Source organism: Octopus sinensis, linkage group LG11 (genome assembly GCF_006345805.1).
Source record: "Octopus sinensis linkage group LG11, ASM634580v1, whole genome shotgun sequence".
NCBI classification, from domain to species: domain Eukaryota; kingdom Metazoa; phylum Mollusca; class Cephalopoda; order Octopoda; family Octopodidae; genus Octopus; species Octopus sinensis.
In genome coordinates this window covers 22,533,924-22,561,906 of record NC_043007.1, presented here as the reverse complement: position 1 = coordinate 22,561,906, position 27,983 = coordinate 22,533,924, and the positions used below count along the sequence as shown (strand labels likewise).

The following is a 27,983-nucleotide window of genomic DNA, read 5'->3' as shown; positions in this document are numbered from 1 at the left end:
GCTAGCATGGAAAGCAGACGTTAAAGGATGAGGATATATATATAAATATATGTATATATAATTATATGTCCTGTCTATATTGCTTGATTTCAAATTAAAATCTCTAATCCCATCTCATTGTGATGAGGTAATTGCCTCTCTTCGTAATAACGGTCATCCAGATTACCACAAGTGTTTGTATAGTTCCATTAATTATTTAGGTCCATTAGTTGATTAAAGTTGTGGAGTTTTCTGATTATAGAAAACTACTGTATTTAACAGTACTATTTCATGTTATATTATAAATAATTAAGGAATGGTGAAGTGACCTAGTTAGCACCTGATGCATTAACTGGGTTTTGTTGGCAAAAGGCATCATCATTGTTTTATGTGAAGATAAACAATAACTGAATGTCTGTTGTTTTAAATTACTGTATCACTAATTAAAATCGTTTGTGAATTCAAATTTTCCTGGTCAGCACATCATGTTACAACCCTAGGCAAGGTACATAGCACTGTCTAGCTTCATAGCTGTGGTGATTCTATATCAAAATACTAAAATTGAGGCAAGCATTTCGCCCGGCGGGCTAACGCTTCTGCCAGCTCGCTGCCTTTAATGCTCTAACAATTCTCCCAGAGTGTCTCAATTCTCATTTCTATATAAAGTCTTGTGTGTAGTAGTGGCACGCGCACACATTATTAGCTATTTGAAGAGACTATGAAAGTCTCGACCATGGTCGAACAATGATGATGAGAGAACCATTATCAGAATATGTAATTTGGGTTCAATTTCTGGCTGAATTGACATGTTGTGCTCTTGGGCAAGACACTTCATTTCACATTGCTCCAGTCCGCTCAACTGGTAAAAATGAGTCATCCTATGGTCGTAACTGGAGTGCCTGTGATTAAACAATTAAAGTAACAATTATACAGACAAGAAAGTATTTTGAACGTAGTATCACTGTGATAACAGCAGGGAATTGGGTATTATTGTTGTTGCAAGACAAAAAATAATTTTTCCATCTTGCAAAGGTAATAATACTGAGTTTTACTGCTGTTTTAACAGCATTCAAAATATTACTTTCTTCTCTGTATTTGACACTTCTAAAGCAGAAATATGAGTTTAGTTTTATATATATATAATAATAATAATAATATGAGGGAATATTATTCCAAACTTACAGGGAAAAATTCAATTTGGATATACTAAATCAAATTTCACAAAATATAATATATATCATCATCATCATCATCGTCGTTTAACGTCCGTTCTCCATGCTAGCATGGGTTGGACGGTTCGACCGGGGTTCTGGGAAGCCAGAAGGCTGCACCAGGCTCCAGTCTAATTTGGCAATGTTTCTACAGCTGGATGCCCTTCCTAACGCCAACCACTCCGTGAGTGTAGTGGGTGCTTTTTACGTGCCACCTGCACAGGTGCCAGGCGGGGCTGGCAACGGCCACGGTCAGATTGGTGTATTTTATGTGCCACCGGCACGGAAGCCAGTCGAGGCGGTGCTGGCATCGGCCACGAGTCGGATAGTGCTTTTTACGTACCACCAGACCAGGGATCCTGGCTGGTTCAATTCGATTTCGATTTCGCCTGCCCCAACATGTCTTCACAAGCAAAGGGGGTTGGCATGGGTGCCTGTCGTACGGTCGCATTGGAGTATTTTACGTGCCACGGCCACGAGTCGGATAGTGCTTTTTACGTACCACCAGACCAGGGATCCTGGCTGGTTCAATTCGATTTCGATTTCGCTTGCCCCAACATGTCTTCACAAGCAAAGGGGGTTGGCATGGGTGCCTGTCGTACGGTCGCATTGGAGTATTTTACGTGCCACGGCCCCGAGTCGGATAGTGCTTTTTACGTATATATATATATATATAAATTAGAAAAAAATAATATGTAATTTTCTTGATGGTATAATTTGATTTTTCATTATTGAATTGATAAAAGGTGTTTTTTTTCTAATTTATATATATATATATATATATATATATATATATATATATATATGTGTGTGTGTGTCTGTCTGTTGTTGTTGCAATTAAATCAGCTGCTTCAAATCTTTCAAATGCAGGTTAACAGCATATTTTGGATTCCTTGAGAAATGTCAACCAAAATCTGGAGAAACTGTATTGGTTAATGCTGCTGCTGGGGCTGTCGGAAGTATTGTGGGACAAATTGCCAAAATCAAGGTAGCTTTGTGTTGTTTTTTTCCTCGATTTTCTCTCCTCCTTCCTCACCTACAACTTGCCTTGTCTGTAGGGGGCAGTTTTCTCTAGTTGTACCATGCAATGAACCATTTGTAATTAGCAAAAAATGATTTTAGACTAAAACATCTCAGCGAGAGATTTTGTTTGTTTGAAAATATGATTTATTATTTTTCAATGATATAAAATTTTTGTGTTTGTCCTGAAAATTGTTCCATTTGTTTGCATACACATATTTTTGGTTGACTTTATTTAGGGTTGTAAAGTGGTGGCATTTGCTGGCACTGAGGAGAAATGTTCCTGGCTTAAGAATGAACTGGGCTTTGATCAAGTCTTCAACTACAAGAATATTGATTTGGACAAAGTATTATCATCATCTGTTCCTGACGGCATTGACTGTTATTTTGACAATGTAAGTTGATTGGCACCGTTTCTGAGACAATTTAATCCTTTAGCATTACAATTATTCAATCAAATGTAGAGTTTATTTATTCACATTGTATTGAATTTATCATGCATTATCTCATAGACTTGATATTTTTATGATGTGATTGTTTATTTTTTTAAATGACATTGTAAGGTAGGTATGAGAGGCGAGATTTGACTGGTTTTGAACATAGAATAAGTAGAATATTTCGGTCAGATATAACTGGATTAAATGCTAATGGTTAAGTTTTAGACTCTTTGCTGTTGGTGCACTTCTTCATAAGAATGTGTTTGTTGAAACTATCAACCTCTTGGTTGTAAGAGTTGGTGTGGTCGTAACATTCACATTTAGCATTTAAACCGGCCCTATCAGGCCCAAATATTGTACCTGTTTTCTGCTTAAACTGGCCAGATTTGGCCTCTTACATCTACTCAACGATGACATACTAAAAACATACAATTACATCATCAAAATTTCAAAGCTACGAGATAACTTATGATTAATTTAAAACAATGGCAGAATTATCTGAATGCTTAAGGGTTGAAGTATTGAAGTACTGACCAAAGGGCCATTACTATGAAACCTCACATAGCTGCAAGCCATAGTCTGTTTCTCTTGCAATAAAGTGACACTCCTCACTTCATAATGGGTTGTTGGGAGGAAGGCTTACCTTTTGGCAGGGTAAACTTAGCTTTTAGTTGTTCTTTATTTCTGGCACAAACAAGAAGAAATTAAAACTGAAAGCAAAACAAAATATTATATATAATCTGTTTATTCTTTTACTTGTTTCAGTCATTTGACTGTAGCCATGCTGGAGCACTATCTTCGGATTTTAGTCAAACAAATCGACCCCATGACCTATCCTTTGTAAGCCAAGTAGTATGCATGTATATACACGACAGGCTCCTTTCAGTTTCCATCAACCAAATCCACTCACAAGGCTTTGATCAGCCCAAGCTATAGTAGAAGACACTTGCCCAAGGTAGCACATGGTGGGACTGAACCCAGAACCACGTGGTTGGGAAGCAAGCTTCTTACCACTCAGCCACGCCTGTGCTTTTTTCTTTTTACTTACTCATGAAGGCACGTGGCTAGTGTACTTGGCTTATGATTATAGCGTTGTGAGTTCTATTCCCAGCAGTGATGCTTTTATTTCACGTTGCTCCAATTCACTTACCTGGCAAAAATGAGTTGCACCTGTAATTCAAAATGTCACCTTGACCATCCCTAAGATCTATGTTAAGAGTACGCATCATGTCTGTGGGGTGCTCAGCCCGCTTGCTCCTTAATTTCACGAACAGGCTGGAACCCTTGCCGACATAACCAAAGGAGAGCCAGATTTAGCTGAAAGAAATAGCTTGATTTGAGATGGGGAAATGAAGCTGAAACAATAACATTGATGCTGTGGAATTGTGCCAGTGATAGGCACATTGAACAGTGTAGTCTTAGGTACACTATGTCTAAGGTCTACCTTAGCAACAATTCTATTATATCTCGAATTGCAAGTAGCGTACATTTTACTTAACAGCATTGCTCATAATGAACCGTAGTTGTTGTGGACTCATTTCTGCCTTGGAAGATTTTACAACCTGAAAAACTACTTAAATGAAATGTTCTGTTTGGTTTTCTAGGTTGGAGGTGACTTCTCGTCAGTTGTCTTAAACCACATGAATAGCTATGGGCGTGTATGCGTTTGTGGTTGCATATCTGAATATAATGTTCCAGCTGAAAAGGCACTGAAGGGTAACCTGATATTTTTCTATCTTCTGCTTATTAAAATTCTCTTTTAATAATAATAATAATAAAACATTGTGTACAGTGCTCAGGTGCACTACAACTCATCTAAAGTGTATATATATCAGGTGTAGCTTCGGCGGATTTCGGAAAGCATGAGGGCCTTAAAGGATGCAGTGTCATGGCAGTCAACAACTGACGCAGGCAGTTTATTCCATGCTTCAGCAACTCTGGGCGTGAAAAAATGTTTCCGAAAGTCATGGGAGCTGTGCTGTTTTCTGACTTTGTAGGCATGTCCACGTGTGTTAGACACATGGAGATCAAAAAGGTGTTCAGTGTTGTTGTTGGTGAGGTGGTTGATAACTTTGTGGGTGTTTACCAAGTCTGTCACCAGACACCGGAGCTTCAGTGAATCCATGCCCAGGGAAACAAGGCGCTCAGAATATGGTAGGTGTCTGATGGAGAGTATGCGTTTGGTTGCACGTCTCTGGACAGATTCTTTAAAAGGTTTTTTTTTTTTAAACATTTAAATTTCGCTATAGAGATCCTGCTCTTCACCACCGCCACCATCATTTCGCTTCAATGTTCTATATGGCCATGGGTTGGACAGTTTGACATCATCCAACAGCTAAGATGTCTGTGTCAAGATCCAGTGTCTGTTTCCGCATGGTTTCCACGACTGGATACCCTTCCTAATGCCAACCACTTTATAGATTATATTACATTCTGAGTTCAAATTCTGCTGAGGTCAACTTTGCCTTTCATCATTTCAGGGCCATTAAAATACATACCAGTGATGCACTGGGGTTGATGTAATCAACTTATCCCCTCCCTCAATCTCTAACACCTGAGATGAATCAGCCAGATGTCACTGTTCAGGCCTTGTGGCTATAGTAGAAAAGATTATTATTGTTTATTATTATTATTATTATTGTTATTGCTGTTGTTGTTGTTGTTATTATTATTATTATTATTATTATTATTATTATATTATTATAATTGTTATTGTTGTTGTTATTATTATTATGGCAGAATGGTTATTGCACTGGATATTGTTGTGTGGCCTTTCTTTTGGTTTTACATTCTGAGTTCAAATTCAACCAAGGGTGACTTTGCTTTTCATCCTTTCAGGGTCGTTGAAATATATACCAGTTGAGCACTGGGGTTGATGTAATCGACTGGGCCCTTCCTCAAAATTTCGGGTCTTCTACCCATTGTAGGAAGGATTATTATTAATACCATTTTCATTTCTATTTTGCTTCAGGTCCCTATCCTTTCAAAAGGATTTTGATTAAAGAACTCTCCGTATTTGGTTTCATAGTATGGAAGTATTTCGACCGAGCTGACGAAGGAAGAAAGCAACTTCTGGAATGGATTAAAAGTGTAAATATCAAAAAAGTTTTTTTTTTTAGTATAAAAAGAATTTTGCTTTCCATAAGACGAGGCAGTTAAGATGTAAGGTTGAGAAGTGAGCCTCACAACGACATGGTTCAAAGTTCAAATGCATTGCATAGCACCTTGAGCAAGTGTTTCTACTACAGCTTTCTGTAGAGTACAGATCACATGGTCAGCTATTTGTACTCTCTCACCAATTCTTATGTTGTATCTGTGGCTAAGAAATACACTTAAATCTCAGTAGCCAAGTTTGATTAACCCCTTAGCATTTAAACTGGCCACATCTGACCAAAATATTCTGCATGTTTAATGTTCAAACTGGCCAGATCTGACATCTCACACCTACCCTACAATATCATTTTGAATATAAACAATCACATCATCAGTGTGGTTTTCGATTTTAGACAATTTTTACCTAAAGACTGCAAATAATGCAGAATAAATTCAAAATGATGTGGATACAGATGCATCACAGCTGACACTATAATCTAAATGCTAAAGGGTCAAGCCTGAGTAGGTACTGTACTGGCATCAATTTGTTCGTTTAAAGCCCTTCTGGGTAGTGTCCCTAGCATGGCCACAGACCAATGACAAACAAGTAAAAGATATGGTTAACCCGTGTGGTTTTCTGTAATCTACCTCAATGAGATTATTTGGTAATGATGTTTTCTTGAAGGCATTAAGTAATATAAAAGCTTAAACATTACACATTGTATGAATTGATGACCCCCCCCTGCTGTTCTGCGTAAAAAGAAATCACTGATAACTTGACTCTTTTTTTTTCTCTCTCTCTTTCACAGGGAAAATTGATCTACAAAGAGACCATCACAGAAGGTTTTGAGAACATGCCAAAAGCTTTCCTTGGATTGTTTGAAGGTAGCAATATTGGGAAAGCCATTGTCAAAGCATAAACGTAATGGTTTGAGACTCATTCAGTTTTTTGAAGAGAAATTCGTAAAGATTTGATTTTATTCAATTTATTTTTATAGTTGAATGGTTATCAATTGTAATGACTCTAATGTACAATTAGTAATTAGTTTTATGTATTCAGGTAGATGTGTAGTGAATCTGAGCAGAATTTGAACACAAGATGTTTCTTCCAATTTCTGTTGGAAAATTTTAAACCAAAGAAAATTAAAGCAAGTTTTTTTTATTATTGTAAAACAGAATTATTAATAAATGTTAAAATTAATGTGCTTAACATAATTTACATATCAAATATAATTTGTTGAAGAAATGTTTTACATATCAAATATAATTTGTTGAAGAAATGTTTTGAAGTAACTACAATGTGTCTGAGGTCAACATTGCCCTCTAATACTTTTATTTTTATTTTGTATTAAATTTATTGGTGCAAAGATTTCATCAGCATCTAAATTCTTACTCCTGTCTCCAACTTATTGAGAATAGTACATTTCTTTGATGACTTTTTTCTTTTTCTCTCCACTATGATTGCTATCAATTGAGATCTGGACTGTTTTTGCTCACCATTAAATAGGCAAATCCTTTACAGTTATCCTAAGAATTATGGAAGGCCCTGCATCCGATCTTTGGTAGAATTGCTTTCATAATCTACTTTTGGTAATTCTTGTCCAGTCTAATATTCTTTCTATTGCATCTTGCTAGGTTGAGTAAGCTTTTCATTTAAAACAGTAACCGTTTCATTTAAAACAGCAAATAATTTACTGAATCTGAAATAGTTTTTGCTAATATTTATGTATAACAAAAATGTATCTCCAAAGATGTTGTTGGATATTAATGAGGTAGAACTAGTTGCTGACATGTCTGCTACCAATGCAATCACTTACCACTGCAAAGGCTTCCATTTTGGTGCATGATGTTCGTTTTTCCTTCCCAATCCTTCAAGATATGAACACATAACAATCATTTAATGCAACTAAATCAGTTTTTCAAAAGGAATTTATATACTTTATTTTCGAATATTCTACAAATTAAAAAAAATTTTTCTAATGATTGAAGTAAATCTATATTTTTTAAGAAAAATTTTCAAGAAAACTTTGATAAATTTGCTTTTATGGCTTTTTTTTTTTAATACATTTCCTGAACTGTACAATTAAATATCTATAAGAACAATATTTTTTATACTTCATGTTTTATGTAAACAGTATTGAACACTACTGCATAGTAAAATGTTACAAAAATACATTTTTTGTTTCAAAACACACAAAGTGTTAGAATTTAGCCAATGATTGTGACAATGTAGCAGATTTTTTTGAAAGCTTTTTAGAAAAATGCTAGATTTTTTTTGTTGAGATGTTCTTTGTTCTCTTAAAATATAGTGTTTTTCTTTGAATACCCTTTTTTTACAAAATATCTTAATAAAATAAATCTACATGTGTAAAATCTTGTTTTCATGTGTTTTCTTATTCAATAACTTTGAGTGATTTGTACTCGTTTTTGCTTCCTATAAAACTCTTTTGGTTTCAAAGCGAAGAAGTCTGAAATATCGGTTTCGACCTCCTCCTGGCTTGCGAAAGTTATGTCCACCAAATGATTCTGTAAACTACGAAACAAATGGTAGTCTGAGGAGCAAGGTCAGGAGAACAAGGCGAATGAGGAATTTTTTCCCAACCAAGCTCTTCAATCTTCTGTGATGTGATCTTTGCAGTGTGGGGTTGTGCATTATCCTGATGAAACATCGCTCCTTTTCAATTCACTAAAGCGAGTCTTTTTTTCTTCAAAACTTGGTTCAAATGCTCTAATTGCTGACAGTAGACTTGAGCATTGATTGTTGCATTAGGTGGTAACAATTCAGAGTGAATTACTCCTTTGCAATCCCACCAGATAGAGAGAAGAACCTTTTTCCCATGAAGTTCCCTTCCCAATTGTGGTTGAGCTTTTTCCCTTTTACCAAGCCTCTGTTTACGACGTTTAACATTTCAATAGAAGATCCATTTTTCATTACAAGTCTATCCAAAAAGGGTGAAATGAGTTCACATGAATGGAGAGAAGAGCAGATGTCAACTCGGGATTTGTGGAGGCACACAATTTCCAATTTTAAGAACCTTTCCAAGATGTTGAAGATGACAATGAACAGTTGTATGGTTTGAACTAAGCTTTATTGCCAATTCTTCTACTGATAATGCAAGATTTTCTTCAAGTAATGCCTCAAGGAGTTTATCATCAAACTCAACTGGACGTCCTGTTCGATCTTCATCTTCAAGGCTGAAATCTCCATTTCTGAATTTTGCAAACCATCTTCTGTAAGTTCTTTCATTCAAGCATTCTTCCCCATAAACTGAGTGTATGTTTCAAGTCGCTTCAGCTGCAGAGTTTCCTTTTTTGTACTCATAAAGCATTATGTGCCTCAAGTGTTCTTTGGATACTTCCATGTTAGAAAGGGTTTTAATCAAAGAAATTTTAATTCTATTATTCTGCAAAATAAAATTTAATTAGTTTAAATGTACAGAAATGCATAAAAATAAATTTTAATTCCATTGGACATTCTAAAATTCTATTAAATCTCATTCAATTTTAAAAAAGGTAAAATCGGACACAACTTATGGAGTGACCTGATGATACATTGGTACCATACTGCTTTATACAAGCTGTCTCACTAAAAAGACAGTAGCAAGATTATATTTTATTATTGTTTAATTCCAAGTTAGCTCTGCTTGCTTAAGTCAACATTGATGTCAGGCAATACTATTTGTTGAAAGTGTATTTTACAAAATGATTTATGTTGTAATAGGGATTATTTACAGATGAATGTATATTTGTTTTTTCAGAAGCTACAATGTGTTGGTTCTCTTGTAATTATTGTACAATTGATCATTGATTAAATTGGCCCCTGGTACTTGTTTCTAGACCCTAGACAATTAAGAAGCAGATTTTGAGTGCTTTTAGCAGTCTGCTCTATTGCAAGCATTAAAGATAACTTCCTCCCTCTTTTGAGGCAAAAGAGTTCTTGGGCACAGCCCTTCCTTCATGACCAATGATTATAGAAACGTTCTAATCATAATAGTAATGAGGCTGATGGTTTTACAGTTACACCTTAGGCAAGTGTCTTTTGCTATAGCCCTAGGCTGACCAAAGCTTTGTGAGTTACTTTGGTAGACAGAAACTGTGAGCTGGCAGAAACATTAGCATACTGGGCGAAATGCTTATCGGTATTTTGTATGTCTTTATGTTCTGAGTTCAAACTCCAACAAGGTCGATTAAATAAGTACCAGTTACGCACTGGGGTCAATGTAACCAATTTAATCCCTTTAGCTGTCCTTGTTTGTACCCTCTGTGTAGCCCCTTGTGGGCAATAAAGAAATAAGAAACTGAAAGAAGCCTGTCTCACACACACACATATATATAGGGTTCAAATTTACAGAAAACAAAAGACGACTAGTGTAGGAACAACAAGCAGATGTATTAGTTTAATGCTCAGGGGAAAATGGAAAAGCCTTTTACATTTCAAGCCTAAACTCTTCAACAGAAAAGATTAAGAGGAAAAACATGGAGAGAGTGATAAGAAACTATAGTTCAACTATCCAACAGGTGAGATGACTGGAAGAAGTAAAATAAAGAGGTTGAATGAAGGGGTATAATAATAAAAATTATAATGGTGACCCCAACGAACTAAGGTGTGCAAGTATGGGGATGTATTTGAGAATGGTGGTGTGTATATTGAATGTAGCAGTTGATGTGTGTTTGTTCGGGTGGTTGTGTGTGTGTCTGACTAATTTGTGTGTATGTTTGTGGGTAGAAGTTGTTGTTTATGTGTGTGTATATATTGTCTGTGTTCAGGTATTATGTACCTGTGTGGGAGTGATTGTTTTCTGAAATAGTCATCTGATCATTTTATGATGTTTTTAATGCATTTAGAGGTCATTTATTACTAACTCCAACTGGTTTTCTTAATCTTAAAATATAGGCTGACTTGAAAAGGTTAAAAGCAATTTTTAGTAGCCCCCCCCCCCTACACACATCTCCTTTGATGTGCAGTAAGCAGGCAGTGCACAAGCAATTCCATTCGAACAGAAGTTTTCTTTACTAAAGGTTTAAGACTGATTATGGTTCTGTCAAAAAAATTTGTTTTAGCTAAACACTTTGTTGGCAAACCGTCCAGTGATGATATCAAGCTGGTAACAGAAGAGTTGCCCGATGAAGTTAATGATGAAGGTAATTTAAAAAAATATAATTTCTTCTCTTCTTTTCAGAGTTCAATTTAATTACTACCTATTTCATTTTACCCCCTCAGTTCAACTCCAATAATCTAAGGCATTCCAGCCATGATCATCCTCCTTATTAAGCGTTATGTATTTACGAGTGTACTATCAAGTGTGTTCCTCTCCACCGCCACTTTAGTGGGATGAGACCTGTAATTTTGAGTTCAATTAACCTCATAATATCCTTGCTTATATCTTAGTATTTTATTTATATTTGTCCTCATCTTGTTTGTTGTTGTCACCTTCTTCAGGTGTCTTGGGGAAATTTCGAACCTGGGTTCTCATTCCTAAGGTATTCTTCGATGTTATTATTATTATTATTATTGTTCAGGTCACTGCTTGGAATCGAACTCAGAATCTTAGGGTTAGTAGCCGGCGCTCTTAAACACTACGCCATATGCCGTGGGCAAACAAGATGAGGACAAATATCTGTCAAATGTAAATAATGTACATAATTCCTCATCTCTTAAATATAGAACTGTATTATGTTAGTATATAAATCCTTAAAAATGTTCCAGCCCGAAGGCTGCGGCCATGCTGGGGCACCACCGCTGTTCATTTCATTATTTTTTAAATATATTTTTCCCATTTAGCTTTGTTACACAAACCTCAAATGCGGTAAGCTCCCCAAGCCACCTTAATTTTTTAAATATTGTAAATTTGGACAGATTTTAAGTAATAATACTTAAAAAGTGAAAATGCTTTTTTATATTGGAAATTAACAGTTCTGTTAATATTGACGTTTTAAATAAAAAAAAAATTGTGTATGTTGGAAATGTGCTAAATACAAATGTATGGATAATCCTTTCTTTCTCACTTTCCCTTTTGGGACAACAAATGAATATAACCACACAAATCTATCAAAAATAGAATTAACAATTTATAATTTTTAAAATAGTTTAGGACAAAACAATTAGGTGATTGCTTTCCAATTAAAGATAATTTATTAACTTTTGTTGCTGATAAAATTCGATAGAATTTTCTCAACAGCTTTTACACATGCTAATGTAAAATTGTTGTAACGCTATTTCCATTGAAAATCTGGTGGCCAAGGCGGCAATCTTTTGCATTGACTTGCAGAAATGTCATTTGGACAATATGATAGTTCATTAATTTCTGCAAAAATTCTTTATTTATTTACTTTTGTTTTCATGATGTGTGGAAGGCGACATTTGCTTTGAAGTGACAGCAGAAAGTGAAAGATGTATGTACATATGTATGAAATGGATGTGTGTGTGTGTGTGAGAGAAAGTGTATGTGTGTGTGTGTGAGAGAGAGAGTGTGTATGCGTGTGTGAGTGAAGGTGTGTTGTCGTATATGTATTTTTTTGCATGTATGTCTAAGTGGCACTCTCTCTCTCTCTCCCTCACACACATGTACACATACATACAAAAGGATGTATGCATATGTATTTACGTATGTGCGTGTATATGAAAGTTAATGGGTGTATGTGTGTGTTTGTGTGCATGTGTAACTGAGTAACAGATACATAGTGCTGAACAAGGCATGTACGCAGCTGATAAGAACGAACCCTAGCCATTTATACATACATGCATAAAAAATACATGCTTGACAGCACACACCCTCACTTACACACACATGCACACATTTCATATACACGTACTTACATCTTTCACTTTCTGCTCTCACTTGAAAGCAAATGTCATCTTCGACACATCATCAAAACAAAAGTAAATAACATGGATCTTTTCACTTTGACCGACAGATTTAAAAAATTATTTTTTGTAACTAAACACTTTTAAACTTCGTATACTGGTAGAATGTGTTACATAAAACATCTTTTTCTCTCGGCGTTCTTGAGAAAATTCTGTAGTTTGCAAGCTATTTGTTGTTAAATTTTTCGTATTTTGGCAATTTCAACCAATCAATGACGTCTATTGAGGTGAATACAATTACTGCTGTTGTTTGTCAACAAGAAGTTGACAAACAAGATTGTTGTGTTAAGCTGGTATTTAAAACAGAGTACACAGGTTCAAACTCAATTCTGTTTGACATGTCCTGTGGTTAGTACAGATAAGAATGAAGGTGGCCAGCTGGAAAAAACGATTGCCCATCAGACAATGTCTTAGCGGCATTTCTTCTGGTTCTTTACATTCTGAGTTCGAATCTTGCCAAAATCAACTTTACCATTCGTTCTTCAATGAAATAATCTTTTCTACCAAGGGCACAATCGATTACATCGACCTTAGTATGCAACCGCTACTTAATTTATCGACCCCGAAAGGATGAGAAGCAAAGTTGACCTCAGTGGGATTTGAACTCAGAACGTAAAGATGGGCGAAATACTGCTAAGCATTTCGTCCAGCATGCTAACAACTCTGCCAGCTCGCTGCCTTCCTTCAATGAAATAATGTAGCAGTCTTGTATGAGATGGATGTGATGTAATTGACTAAGCTCTCTGCCAAATTTCGGACCTTCTGCCAATATCAGAAACGACTATTGATAAGAAGGGTAATGACTTTGCAAATGGAGAAAGCAAAATGTTTCTTCCAATAAATCGTTGACATCAATCTTTCTTTCCATTTCTCTTTTCCAGTTTATTTAAGTTCTTTATTTCTTTTTTTCAGAAGTTCTATGTGAAGCAGTCTGGCTGTCTGTTGATCCTTACATGCGGTATGTCTTATATGGGACCATTACCCTTTGTTTTTTATTTGTTTCAGTCAATAAACTATGGCCATGCTGGGGCTCTGCATTGACGGTTTTAATCAAAGAAATTCACTACCGTATTGATTTTTTAATTTATAAGTTTGATCCTTATCAATCTCTTTTTGTTGAACCATGAAGTCTTTGGGACATAAACAGACCAATACCAGTTGTGAAGCAGTGGTTAAGGACACCAGAGGCTCGAAAGAAATGAAACCAGCATGCTCCGCTGGATGGATAATGTCAGTATGCCTGTACAACAGAGAGCAAGTGAATTGGGTATACGAGGATCATTCATTTGGTTGAATGAATGTCTAAAGTTAAATTTGGTTTGCCATTTCTGTCAGCTTTTTTTAACAGCTAAAATATTTTCAGATGTTCAGTTAGAATTTCTATAATGTGGATTACCATGTTAATAGTGTGTTGACATAAAATCTTCACACATATTATTATTAACTAGCTGACCACGTGCCGTCAATAATGACAGCTAATTGTAGTATTTTATATATAAATAAGGTACATAATAACCACACATACAAACATTCACATACTTCCTTTCTGCACACATACACACATATACTCACACAGAGTTGAAGTGCTGATTTTTTTCACCCCTTCTTTTCTCTCATTGCTATTACTTTCTCTCACTCACTCAGTCAGGGCTATTACTCTCACAACTTCTCCTTCCCTGAATTACTATTTTCTCCCCTCTTCTGTGTGCAGCATGATTCTAACAAATACGCATTTTTTTTCTCTCCTTCTTTCTGTGTTTTTTTTCTCTCTGTGTATCTTTCTGTTGAAGAGCGTAGGCTCGAAACGTTAAAGACTTGTTTTATTTATATTTCCTGAGCGCCATACTAATACAATTGTTTGTTTGTTTTCCACCTGCCTTCATCTTTTGTCTATTTTCATAAAGCTTCCCGTTATATGTACATATATGTGTATATATATATATATATACATATATGTATATGTTAATGTAATTGAAACGATTATTGGATTTTTAAGGTTTCATTTAAAATAAAGATATGATTTTCTTCGTACATAGGCACAGGAGTAGCTGTGTGGTAAGTAGCTTGCTTACCAACCCCATGGTCCTGGGTTTGGTCCCAATACATAGCACCTTGGGCAAGTGTCTTTTACCATAGCCTCAGGCTGACCAAAGCCTTGTGAGTAGATTTGGTAGACGGAAACTGAAAGAAGCCCATCGTATATATGTATACATATATATATATATATATATATACGTGTGTGTGTGTGTCTGCGTTTGTCCCCCCAACATCGCTTGACAACCGATGCTGGTGTGTTTACGTCCCCATCTGCTGTCAGATGTCCAACTCATGCCAGCATAAAAAAAATGGGTTCTTCTTCTTCTTCTTCCTCCTCTCCCCCGCCCCTCCTCCTCCTCTTCTTCTCCTTCTTCTTCCTCCCCCCTCCCCTTCTTCCTCCTCCTCCATGTCTGTTTAATGCTTGAAAAGCCAGGGTTAAGTTTCAAATTTCTGAAGATTTTTATGGTTCACGAAGGTATTGACTGTTTTGCATTAAGAAGGTAAATGTCATTCTGAAGATTACTATGGCGTTTTTTTTTCTTTCTTTCTCTTTTCTTATTTAGTATCAACGTTGGTAGTCTGTCAGAAGGAGATGTGATGATGGGAGAACAGGTAGCAAGGTACGTTTGTCTCCTCGATAGTTTCTCATTTGCTATGTGCTTAAATTACATCCCTATACAAAGCCCTTCTAGTTCATATCGACACAGTATAAGTACAATGGCAAAGACATTGCAGTTGATGATCAAAGACATTGATCACATTCGGACGGTGCATTTTATGTGCCACCAGAACAGGATCCACTCAGGGGGCACTTTCCACAGCTACGATTTTGGTTTTACTTGACTCAGCAGGTCTCCTCAAGCATATCATATCCCCCGATGCATCAAGGATACTTTTAAATGTAAGGCGGTGAGCTTGCAGAAACGTTAGCACGCCGGGCGAAATGCATAGCCGTATTTTGTCTGCCGTTACGTTCTGAGTTCAAATTCCGCCGAGGTCAACAAATTAAGTACCAGTTACGCACTGGGGTCGATATAATAGACTTAATCCGTTTGTCTGACCTTGTTTGTCCCCTCTGTGTTTAGCCCCTTGTGGGTAGTAAAGAAATAGATACTTTTAAATGGGCCAGACTTGCAACACTAGCATTGGCCATGGCTGTGATCTCACTTTAGTTGCCAGGTCTTCTCAATCACAGCACATATAAATATATATATATATATATATATATATATATAGAGAGAGAGAGAGAGATTCAGATGAATATGGTACTTAAGAGGCACTAAAATTTAGTATTGTATTATTCATAAAATTTCAAAGTAAGGTGATTAAAATCAAAATAAGCGACAAGAATTAGAAGTCAGATTAGCCAGAGGGGCAGCACCAAACCATAACATTACATGACATGTCAGATTCGCCAGAGGGGCAGGGCCAACCCATAACATTACATGACGTCAGATTAGCCAGAGGGGCAGGGCCAACCCATAACATTACATGACATGTCAGATTCGCCAGAGGGGCAGGGCTAATCCATAACATTACATGACATGTCAGATTCGCCAGAGGGGCAGGGCTAATCCATAACATTACATGACATGTCAGATTAGCCAGAGGGGTAGACCCAACCCATAACATTACACGACATGCCAGATTAGCCAGAGGGGCAGGGCCAACCCATAATATTACATGATGTCAGATTAGCCAGAGGGGTAGACCCAATCCATAACATTACATGACATGTCAGATTCGCCAGAAGGGTAGACGCAACCCATAACATTACATGACATGTCTTTTACTTGTATCAGTTACTAGACTGGCCATGCTGGAGCACCTCCTTGATGAAATTTTAGTCAAATGAATTGACCGCAGTACTTATTTTCTTTTAGCCTGGTATTTATTATCTTGGACTTTTTTTTACTGAACTGCTAAGTTATGGGGACATAAACATACCAACACTGGTTTTCATGTGTTAGTGGTGAACATACACATATGCACACATATGACAGGCTTCTTTCAGTTTTCATCTACCAAATCCACTCACAAGGCTTTGGACAGCCTGAGGCTATAGTAAAAGGTACTTACCCAAGGTGCTATGCAGTGGGACTGAACCCAGAACCATGTGGTTTGGAAGCAAGCTTCTTACCACACAGCCACATCAGCACCTATTATATATATATATATATATATATATATATATATGCCAGTGCCACCTCGACTGGCTTCCGTGCAGGTGGCACGTAAAATGCACCAATCCGACCGTGGCCGATGCCAGCCTCGCCTGGCACCAGTGCAGGTGGCACGTAAAAAGCACCCACTACACTCACGGAGTGGTTGGCGTTAGGAAGGACATCCAGCTGTAGAAACATTGCCAGATAAGACCGGAGCCTGGTGCAGCCTTCTGGCTTCCCAGATCCCCGGTCAAACCGTCCAACCCTTGCTAGCATGGAGAACGGACGTTAAACGATGATGATGATGATGATGATATATATTTATATCTTTTACAAAATTCTTAATTTCTAAAATGATAAGTTTATGTTTAAATGCAGGGTTATTGCGAGCAAGAATCCAAAATTCCCTGAAGGCACACATGTGATGGCACATTTCGGTTGGAAGAGTCACACATTAGTGAAAGATGTCTCAGTTCTGAGGAAAGTTCCAGACATTGAAGACTTACCATTGTCTCTCACTCTAGGATCCTTGGGAATGCCTGGGTAAGTGGTGTTTTATTTAATTTTAGTTTTTTGTTTTATATGCAATGTTTCATTTCTTCTTGATACTTTGTGTCCATCATCTACTTCATCATAGCAGCTAATAATTAACATAATAATAATAATAATAATAATAATAATAATAATATAGTGGAGCGCTAAGAGCACCATCTGAGCGTGATTGTTGCCAGAGCAACAAACTAGCTTCCGTGCTGGTTCCACGTAAAATACACCATTCAAGCATGATCGTTACCAGTGTCGCACTCATGCTGGTGGCATGTGAACAAAACATTCAAGCGAGGTCATTGCCAGTGCTGCTGAACTGGCTCCTGTGCAGGTGGCACGTAAAAAACACCATTTGAGTGTGACTGTTGCCAGTACCGCCTGACTGGCCTTCGTGCCGGTGGCACGTAAAAGCACCCACTACACTCTCGGAGTGGTTGGCATTAGGAAGGGCATCCAGCTGTAGAAACCCTGCCAGATCAGATTGGAGCCTGGTGCAGCCTTCTGGTTCGCGAGGCCTCAGTCAAATCATCCAACCCATGCTAGCATGGAAAGCGGATGTTAAACGATGATGATGATGCTGAATAATACTTTCTATCACTTACAACCATTACATGATGTCAAGGCAAGGGCATACACACACACATACACACATACCTACACACACATAAAAACGGCTTCTTTCAGCTTCTCTCTATCTAAACCACTCAAATCTTTGGTCAGCCTGGGGCTTTACTAGAAGACACTTGCTCTGGATTCCATGCAGTAGGACTGAACTCAAGACGACATAGTTGGGAAGCAAGTCTCTTAACCACACAGCCATGCCTTACTGTTTTAAATAAGGAATGAACTCAGAATATAGTCAGTCATACATACTCTTAAAAAGATTTCGGTCATAGATGGTCATAACTGGAGTGCCTGTGATTAAACAATTAAAGCAACTATTATACAGACAAGAAAGTATTTTGAACATAGTCTCACTGTGAAAACAGTAGGAAAACTGGGTATTATTACTGTTGCTAGACATAAAAAATAATTTTTCCATCTTGCAAGGGTAATAATACCGAGTTTTACTGCTGTTTTAACAGCGATACTGTGTTCGAAATATTACATTTTTGTCCGTATAATACAATACACATTACACACTTCTAAAGCAGAAACATAAGTTTGTTTATATATATATATGTATACACACACACACACACACACATATATAATAATATGAGGGAAAAGACCACCCGGAAGACCTCCACGACGGTGGAGTGACGATTTCAAGAGGATGATTGGGATCACGTGGATGAGAAAGGCGCGATCCAGAGAGGAGTGGACAGCGTGCTGTGACCAGCGGTGTCAAATGGACGCCTGACGGACTGGTCGGTCAAAGCGGTCAAAGTCAAAGTGATGAGGGATTATTATTCCAAACTTACAAGGAAAAATTCAATTTGGAAATACTAAATCAAATTTCACAAAATATAATATATATATATATATATAAATTAGAAAAAAATAATATGTAATTTTCTAGATGGTATAATTTAATTTTTCATTATTGAATTGATAAAAGGTGTTTTTTTTCTAATTTATATATATATGTGTGTGTGTGTGTGTGTGTCTGTTGTTGTTGCAATTAAATCAGCTGCTTCAAATCTTTCAAATGCAGGTTAACAGCATATTTTGGATTCCTTGAGAAAAGTCAACCAAAATCTGGAGAAACTGTATTGGTTAATACTGCTGCTGGGGCTGTCGGAAGTATTGTGGGACAAATTGCCAAAATCAAGGTAGCTTTGTGTTGTTTTTTCCCTCGATTTTCTCTCCTCCTCCTTCCTCACCTACAACTTGCCTTGTCTGTCTTGGAGTGTGAAGGACAGGCTTCTATAGCATTTTCTTTAGTTATACAATGCAATAAGATATTTGCTGCCAAACAATTGCCAAAAATGATTTTGTTTAGTTGAAAATATGATTTATTATTTTTCAATATGATATGAAATTAAAATTCTAAATAAAAATAAATAATGGCGTAGGAGTGGTTGTGTGGTAAGTAGCTTACTTACGAACTGCATGGTTCCGGGTTCAGTCCCACTGCGCGGCACCTTGGGCAAGTGTCTTCTACTATAGCCTCGGGCAGATCAAAGCCTTGTGAGTGGACTTGGTAGACGGAAACTGAAAGAATCCCGTCATATATATGTATATATATATATATATATATATATATATATATATATATATATATATATATGTATGTGTGTATGTATTTGTTTAGGTGTCTGTGTTCGTCCCCCAACATCACTTGACTACCGATGCTGGTGTGTTTATGTCCCCGTAGCTTAGTGGTTCAGCAAAAGAGACTGATAGAATACTAGGCTTCCAAAGAATAAGTCCTGGGGTCGATTTGCTCGACTAAAGGCAGTGCACCAGCATGGCCACTGTTAAATGACTGAAACAAAAGAGTAAAAGAGTACCTGTATTTCAAAGGATCAGCCTTGGCCCATTCTGGTCATGCTGAATCTCCCTGAGAGCTATGTTAAGGGTATATCATCTGTGGAATACTCAACCACTTGCACATTAATTTCACGAGCAAGCTGTTTGTTGATTCGATCAACTGGCACCCTTGTCATCTTAACCAACAGATTGCCGGTCGCTGTTTTGAAGAATATTTTTTGCCCATATTATCAAGTTGGTGGCTGTTTTCATCACTGGGAAATTATATTTAGTAAAAAAAATCTTTTTCTTTTTCCTGACCTTTGTCAAATTTTTGTGTTTGCCCTGAAAAATTGCTCCATTTGTTTGCATACACATATTTTTGGTTGACTTTATTTAGGGTTGTAAAGTGGTGGCATTTGCTGGCACTGAGGAGAAATGTTCCTGGCTTAAGAATGAACTGGGCTTTGATCAAGTCTTCAACTACAAGAATATTGATTTGGACAAAGTATTATCATCATCTGTTCCTGACGGTATTGACTGTTATTTTGACAATGTAAGTTGATTGGCACCGTTTCTGAGATGATTTAATCCTTTAGCATTACAATTATTCAATCAAATGTAGAGTTTATTTATTCACATTGTATTGAATTTATCATGCATTATCTCATAGAGTTGATATTTTTGTGATGTGATTGTTTATTTTTTAAAATGACATTGTAAGGTAGGTATGAGAGGCGAGATCTGACTGGTTTGAACATAGAACAAGTAGAATATTTTGGTCAGATATAACTGGATTAAATGCTAATGGTTCAGTTTTAGACTCTTTGCCATTGATGCACTTCTTCAAAAGAATGAATTTGTTGAAACTATCAACCTCTTGGTTGTAAGAGATGGTGTGGTCGTAACAAATCGACCCCATGACCTACTCGAATTGCAAGTAGCGTACATTTTACATAACAGCATTGCTGATAATGAACCATAGTTGACGTGGACTCATTTCTGCCTTGGAAGTTTTTTACAAACTTAACCCTTTCGTTACTGTATTTATTTTGAGATGCTCTGGTGTTTCTTTCAATTAATTTTAAATATAACAAAGAATTTAGTAAAATAACTTAGTTATCATTCAGCTAGTGTTAGGAACATAAATTGTGACTAAAGTTTTAGCGGAAGATTTTAATTCAAAACTTATGAAAACAAGACATTTGTACTCAGAGCCAGAACCAGTTTCAGCCAGGGTTGGTAACAAAAGGGTTAAACTACTTAAATGAAATGTTCTGTTTGGTTTTCTAGGTTGGTGGTCACTTCTCATCAGTTGTCTTAAATCACATGAATACCCAAGGCCGTGTATGCATTTGTGGTTGCCTATCTGAATATAATGTTCCAGCAGAAAACACTCTAAAGGGTAACCTGATGTTTTCTCTATTTTCTGCTTATTAAAGTTCTCTTTTAAAAACGTTTTTAAAAAAATTTAAATTTCGCTACAGAGATCCTGCTCTTCACCACCACTGCCATCATTTCGCCTCCCTGGTCTATATCAGCATGGGTGGGACAGTTTGACATCATCCAACAGCTAAGGTGTCTGTGTCAAGATCCTGTGTCTGTTTCCGCATGATTTCCACGACTGGATACCCCTCCTAATGCCAACCACTTTACAGAGTGTATCACATTCAGAGTTCAAATTCTGCTGAGGTCAACTTTGCCTTTCATCCTTTCAGGGTCGATAAATTAAGGACCAGTGAAACACTGAGGTCGATGTAATCAACTAGTCCCCTCCCCACAAATTTGAGGCCTTATGCCTCCAGTAGAACGGATTATTATTATTATTATTATTATCATTACTGCTACTACTACTACTATGGCAGAATGGTTATTGCACTGGATATTGTTGTTGGGCCTTTCTTTTGGTTTTACATTCTGAGTTCAAATTCAACCAAGGGTGACTTTGCTTTTCATCCTTTCGGGGTCATTGAAGTATGTACCAGCTGAGCACTGGGGTTGGTGTAATTGACTAGACCAGGGCTGGCCAACCTGAGGCCCATGGTCCGTCTGCTTGATACTTTCCAGAAATGGGTTTATTTAAACAAACATTTAAAAAATTTTATCAAAAATTAAAGATTGTAATGAAAAGTAAAAAAACAAAGATACGACTGTTTTTGCAACGATAATATTTCATGTTGAATCAATGATCATTCATTCATTATTGTAATAATAGCATGAGAAAGGAAAATGCTTCCAATTCTGTCAGTATACAAGTGGCCTTCGAAGCAACTTTTTGTGATTAAAGTGGCCCACAATGTAATTTGAGTTGGCCAGGCCTGGATTTGACCTTTCCCCAAAATTTCAGGTCTTGTACCCATTATAGGAAAGATTATTATTAACATCATTTTCATTTCTATTTTGCTTCAGGTCCCTATCCTTTCAAAAGGATTTTGTTTAAAGAACTCTCCATATTTGGTTTCATAGTATGGAAGTGCATGCAACGAGCTGATGAAGGAAGAAAGCAACTTCTGGAATGGATTAAAAGTGTAAATATCAAAAAAGGTTTTTTTTAGTATAAAAAGAATTTTGTTTTCCAATTCTAAAGGGTCGAAACAAACCTGAGCAACGCCAGGTCATACTGCTAGTTTTAGATAATTTTTATCTAAAGGCTACAAATAATACTGGAAAAATTCAAAATGATGTGGATACAGACGCATCACAGCTGACAGAATAATCTAAATGCTAAAGGGTCAAGCCTGAGTAAGTATTGTACTGGCATCAGTTTGTTCATTTAAAGCCCTTCTGGGTAGTGTCCCTAGCATGGCCACAGACCAATGACAAACAAGTAAAAGATATGGTTAACTTGTGTGGTTTTCTGTAATCCACCTCAATGAGATTATTTGGTAATGATGTTTTTCTTGGAGGCATTAAGTAATGTAAAAGCTTAACCATTACACATTGTATGAATTGATGACCCCCCCCCCCCATGCTGTTCTGCGTAAAAAGAAATCACTGATAACATGACTCTTTTTTTCTCTCTCTTTCACAGGGAAAATTGATCTACAAAGAGACCATCACAGAAGGTTTTGAGAACATGCCAAAAGCTTTCCTTGGATTGTTTGAAGGTAGCAATGTTGGGAAAGCCATTGTCAAAGCATAAACGTCAAGCTTGAGACTCATTCAGTTTTTTGAAGAGAAATTCGTAAAGATTTGATTTTATTCAATCTATTTTTATAGTGGAATGGTTATCAGTTGTAATGACTCTTATGTACAGTCAGTAATTAGTTTTATGTATTTAGGTAGATGTGTAGTGAATCTGAGCAGAATTTGAACATGAAATTAAATGCATCTGATAAGATTTATTAATAAATATTACAATTAATGTGGTTAACATAATTTACCTATCAAATATGATCTGTTGAAGAAATGTTTTAAAGTAACTACGTGTCTGAGATCAATTTTGTATTAAATTTATTGGTGCAAAGATTGTTACTCCTGTCTTTTCCAATATCATTCTTCAACTTATTGAGAATAGTACATTTCTTTGATGACTTTTTTTCTTTCTGTCGCTTTGTCCACAACAATTGCTATCAATTGATATCTGGAATGTTTTCCTCGCTATTTTTCTATTTACCTTCAACCCTTCTTAAACTGTTTTGGGCAGTGTGCCAACAGGGCATTATATTTTCATAAAACCACAACTTTTCACAATTGATCAAATATCTCTCAGTTGATATGACCAGATATTCTAATATAACATTAAGATATTTTATTTATATTTTGATTGAAACAGCACCACACCATTAAATAGACAAACCCTTTACAGTTACCCTAAGAATGATGGAAGGCCCTGCATCCGATCTTTAGCAGAATTGCTTTCAAATCTTCCATAATCTACTTTTGGTTATTCTTGTCCATTCTAATATTCTTTCTATTGTATCTTGCTAGGTTGAGTAAGATTTTCATTTAAAACAGCAAATAATTTACTGAAGCTGAAATAGTTTTTGCTAATATTTATGCATAATAAAAATGTATCTCCAAAGATGTTATTGGATATCCATGAGGTAGAACTAGTTGCTGACATGTCTGTACCAATGCAATCACCTACCACTGCAAAGGCTTCCATTTTGGTGCGTGGTTTTGGTTTTTCCTTCCCAATACTTCAAGATATGAACATATAACGCAACTAAATCAGTTTTTCAAAAGGAATTTGTATATTTTATTTTCGAATATTCTACAAATTAAAAAAAATTTTTCTAACTGAAACAAATCAATATTTTGTTTTTAAATTAAAAAAAAAAACTTTGATATATTTGCTTTTGTGGGTATTTTTATATACATTTCCTAAACTGTACAATTAAATATCTATAAGAATGATATTTTTTATACTTCATGTTTACTAAATGGTAAAAAGTTATAAATTTCAAACTGGTGAGGAAGCCTCTTTGCAGCTGCTCAACCTGTTAGAAATAACAGTCAAATCTCCCTCATATCATATCTTATTTTCTTAAAAAGAAAGGAAGCATTAGATAACTGTAGTCCCAGATACACTATGCCTAAAAAGAAAAAAAAACTGGATGATCATGGCTAGAATATCTTTGATCACAAGGCTGACAGTATGAAATAACAACATTACAGAGTTAAATAACTGGTTTTAATTGCTGCCAAATAACAAATATAATTACTTAGCAAATACAAAAGTTTTAAAGCATTCTTTGTTTCAAAGCACAAAGTATTAGAATTTAACCAATAATTGTGACAATGTAGCTAATTATTTTGAAAGATCGTAAGAAAAATGCTAGATTTTTTGGGGGGGTTTTTATTTTTGAGATATTCTTACTCTGTTCTCTTAAAATATGTTTTTTTCTTAAAACAACCTTTTTACAAAATATCTTAATAAAATAAATTTGCATGTACAAAATCTTGTTTTCATGTGATTTTTGATTCAATAACTTTGGATGATTTCTATGTTTTTGTTTCCTATCTATTTTACCATTCCATGAAGGTTTTGTGGCCAACCAAAAAAAGCACATTTACAATAACATGAGTACAATACTGCTTTATACAGCATGCTAAAAACTGAATTGCAGTGCCAAAGACAAGCTGTCTTACTAAAAAGACAGTAGCAAGATTACACATTGTTATTGTTCAGTTCCAAACTAACCCTGTTTGAGCAGAGCTATGCTCAAAGGTATTTCAAATGAAGCATTCCATGTTTTTTTTTTTTGGAATATATTAGATTTTATTGATTATATGTGAAGGCACATGGCTCAGTGGTTAGAGCGTCGAGCTTATGATTGTGAGGTTGTGAGCTCGAATCCTGGACTGGGCTGCGTGTTGTGTTCTTAAGCAAGACACTTTATTTCACGTTGCTTCAGTTCACTCAGCTGTAGAAATGAGTTGTGACGTCACAGGTGCCAAGCTGTATTGGCCCCTTTGCCATTCCCTTGGATAACACTGGTGGTGTGGAGAGGGGAGGCTGGTATGCATGGGCGACTGCTGGTCTTCCATAAACAGCCTTGCCCGGAATTGTGCCTGGGAGGGTAACTTTCTAGGTACAATCCCATGGTCTGTGTTGTGACCGAAGGGGATCTCAGATTAGGTTTTATTATGCAGTGTGTCCTTTCCTTATGTAAGACAGCAGAGTGTGATTAAACTCTGTAGAGCTTTCCTTGTTAGCTCAACATAATTAGAGATCTGTTGTGTAAAGCCTTAATGACTCACATTATAGAATTTATCTGGAAGGGAAATAAAGACTCATATTATAGTATTTATCTGGAGGGGAAGTTATCAGATGGATATGCGTGCTCTGATATGCTTATAGTTCAAGTGGATTGCCACTGTTTTTAACTATATCCAAATAAAGAAATACTGAGCTGAGACATATAAAACATAAACGGCAGCCAGGTGAAGGATAGATTCATGGAAATATTACTATAATAACTGCACTTAAATAACCTCCCACCCATACACAAGGCAACAATAGACAGAAAAAAAAGAGAGATCCAACTTTACTCAATATATTTAAGTGTGTATAAGAAGCATACTCTCCCAATGACAATTATTACAAACTACATCTCAAATGATATTCTAACATTTCCTTTAGTCTCATTCTTATATATATATATATATATATATATATTTTCTGAATGCAAAATATCAAAGTCTATTTTATACTATTTTTTTCTTATGAAACTACAGCACCCTCCAATGTTTTAAATGCTTGCTTAAGTCAACATTGATGTCAAGCAACATTATTTGTTCAACATGTATTTTACAAAATGATTTATTATATAATGGTGATTATTTTACAATGAAATGATATCCTACTGAATGTTTCATCATGCACACAAACACACACACAGATGTATATACATATATACGTGTGTGTGTGTTTCTCTGAGTTCCACTGGTTCTAGACATCATGTAATCCACTGTCAGTCTGTCTAAACACGGCTGTAAAGTTTCATATTATATTGTTGTCTTGTCTAAAGAACCAGAAGGCATTTTGCTCAATGATGCAAGTTTTTGAAATGTTAATGCTCCATCTTCCAGTCAAGAAATATCAGCAGTAATTTACAAGCGAACCCTTTTAAGGTATAAACCCTTAAACAATCTCACCAGAACATGGATCTTGAACATTCTCAACCACTGGAGTTAACTTCTAAGGAATCTGGAAGATAAAAAGAGAAAATCAAATTGACAATATATTTAATATATATTTAATATATAATACAAATAAGAAAATTTGGTTTGTTCATCAACTTACGGATATTATAATGTTGGAATATTTATTCATTTTACAAATGAGAACATCAAAAGCATACAAAATATATAAATCAATAGATAAGATAATAATACAAATACAGATTTTAAAAGTCATAGTATAAATTAATGAAATCCTAAAAATTACTTCTTACAGCTGTTTCAGCCTATGGTCAAAAGTGAATCTAATTTACATTGCCTATAGATGTCAATTTAATATATATTAATATATATATAAAACTAGCAGAGATACCTGGCGTTGCCCGTGTTACATGCAACTGAAGAATTAGACTTTCCTGTTATATTTTCTGTAATGAACTGGAATAACTATGATTCGAATTTCATCAAAATTGCAGATGAGGGTTCTTTCCCTCTGTACACACCCTAAAAAATTGTAATCGTGCTACATGTATCACATACTACTGATTTTTATGCACAGATTCCAAAATTCCAGTCTTATAGAACCTGTTAAAAGGATTTTGCTCCTGAAAAATGGAGGTCATGGAGCTCTAAAATATGAGAGTTAAGGCCCCTATTGGAGGTGGGTGTCTTCATGTCAACCCTAGAAGTTGAAATGTTGAGAATCTTTTTAACTTGGTTCTTATATCTATTGTTTGAATTTCTTTGAAATAGGAAATATATGTTCACTGGGTTTGTAAAAGAGAGTAAAGCTACAAGAAACCAAAAGACGAATGATCACAATAAGCAGGCAGCTACCCTACCCTAGTCCTTACCACTCCCAATGTAGGATTCCTCACCTTCCAGGCGACAGGCACAGCCGTAAGATGCATTACGAATCTATAGCAATTGGAAGGGCGTGACCCAACTGAAATAAACATTAACAACTGTGTGACGTGAGGGCTAAGGAGAAATGAAAGTGTCACCTCTGGAGTTTGCAAATGACCACTATACTGATACGTAACTGGACAGAATAAATTTACAATCTATAAATGTCTTTGAATAACCAGTCACTCATCCAGGAAGGCCTTGAAATCAATGTTAACATTTTATTTCTTTATTGCCCACAAGGGGCTAAACAAAGAGAGGACAAACAAGGACAGACAAAGGGATTAAGTTGATTACATCGACCCCAGTGCATAACTGGTACTTATTTAATTGACCCCGAAAGGATGAAAGGCAAAGTCGACCTCGGCAGAATTTGAACTCAGAATCTAGCGGCAGACGAAATGCCGCTAAGCATTTTGCCCGATGTGCTAACGTTTCTGCCAGCTCGCCGCCTTAATGTTACCATCTGGGGACTTTGTGTGACCCAGTGGTAATAAAAAGACTGAAAGGAGGTCTGCAACCAAATAACTTTACTCAACACTTTTGCCACTTGGCAAACATTAAAACCCATGCTTATATCTATCTGAAGTTAAGAGTAAATGCCATACTGCATTCAATTTTGAATGTAACTTAGATTCTTGGTATATTCTCTACGGCTCGGAGACCTGGGTCACCTACCGCA

The 27,983-nt window shown here is 36.1% G+C and overlaps 3 protein-coding genes and 1 long non-coding RNA gene across 7 annotated transcripts in view; 2 read left to right on the top strand and 2 right to left on the bottom strand.

Annotated features, from left to right (window-relative positions):
• LOC115217065 (prostaglandin reductase 1) overlaps positions 1–23,868 on the top strand; it is a 30,762-nt gene extending 6,894 nt beyond the window's left edge. Inside the window, exons 5-10 of one of the 2 annotated variants that reach the window (XR_005001180.1) lie at positions 2,061–2,178; positions 2,450–2,605; positions 4,252–4,363; positions 5,619–5,737; positions 6,550–7,375; positions 23,699–23,868. Coding sequence is in view for 1 of the 2 variants with exons in the window: in XM_036507223.1 (XP_036363116.1) it covers positions 2,061–2,178; positions 2,450–2,605; positions 4,252–4,363; positions 5,619–5,737; positions 6,550–6,660 (616 nt within the window). In the remaining variant the exon portion in view is untranslated. Of the gene's footprint in view, positions 1–2,060; positions 2,179–2,449; positions 2,606–4,251; positions 4,364–5,618; positions 5,738–6,549; positions 7,729–23,698 lie in introns of those variants that run through there. The other variant, XM_036507223.1, reaches the window with a different exon arrangement.
• On the top strand, positions 10,772–23,118 carry LOC115217279 (prostaglandin reductase 1-like). 2 transcript variants are annotated; one of them, XM_029786920.2, is made up of 10 exons: positions 10,772–10,882; positions 13,518–13,563; positions 15,206–15,262; positions 17,186–17,350; positions 19,011–19,128; positions 20,169–20,324; positions 21,062–21,173; positions 22,178–22,296; positions 22,800–22,924; positions 22,955–23,118. In XM_029786920.2, the coding sequence occupies exons 1-9, from the start codon at positions 10,774–10,776 to the stop codon at positions 22,908–22,910; spliced, it is 993 nt and encodes a 330-aa protein (XP_029642780.1). In that variant the 5' UTR covers positions 10,772–10,773; the 3' UTR covers positions 22,911–22,924; positions 22,955–23,118. The 2 variants fall into 2 exon arrangements, with proteins under 2 accessions (XP_029642780.1, XP_036363117.1); XM_036507224.1 differs by lacking the exon at positions 13,518–13,563 and having other exon boundaries at positions 10,777–10,882.
• LOC118765347 lies at positions 23,256–23,579 on the bottom strand. Its single transcript, XR_005001184.1, has 2 exons — positions 23,547–23,579; positions 23,256–23,364 (listed from the first exon to the last, which is right to left on the bottom strand). It is a non-coding gene; the product is annotated as an uncharacterized LOC118765347 (long non-coding RNA).
• Positions 23,869–25,891: 2,023 nt separating the features above from the next.
• The window catches only part of LOC115217059 (kinesin-like protein KIF27), a 103,044-nt gene continuing 100,952 nt past the window's right edge, over positions 25,892–27,983 (bottom strand). For both annotated transcript variants that reach the window (XM_029786642.2, XM_029786643.2), the window contains one exon: positions 25,892–26,423. In XM_029786642.2, the coding sequence (XP_029642502.1) occupies positions 26,395–26,423 (29 nt within the window). In that variant the 3' untranslated portion in view covers positions 25,892–26,394. The remainder of the gene's footprint in view (positions 26,424–27,983) is intronic.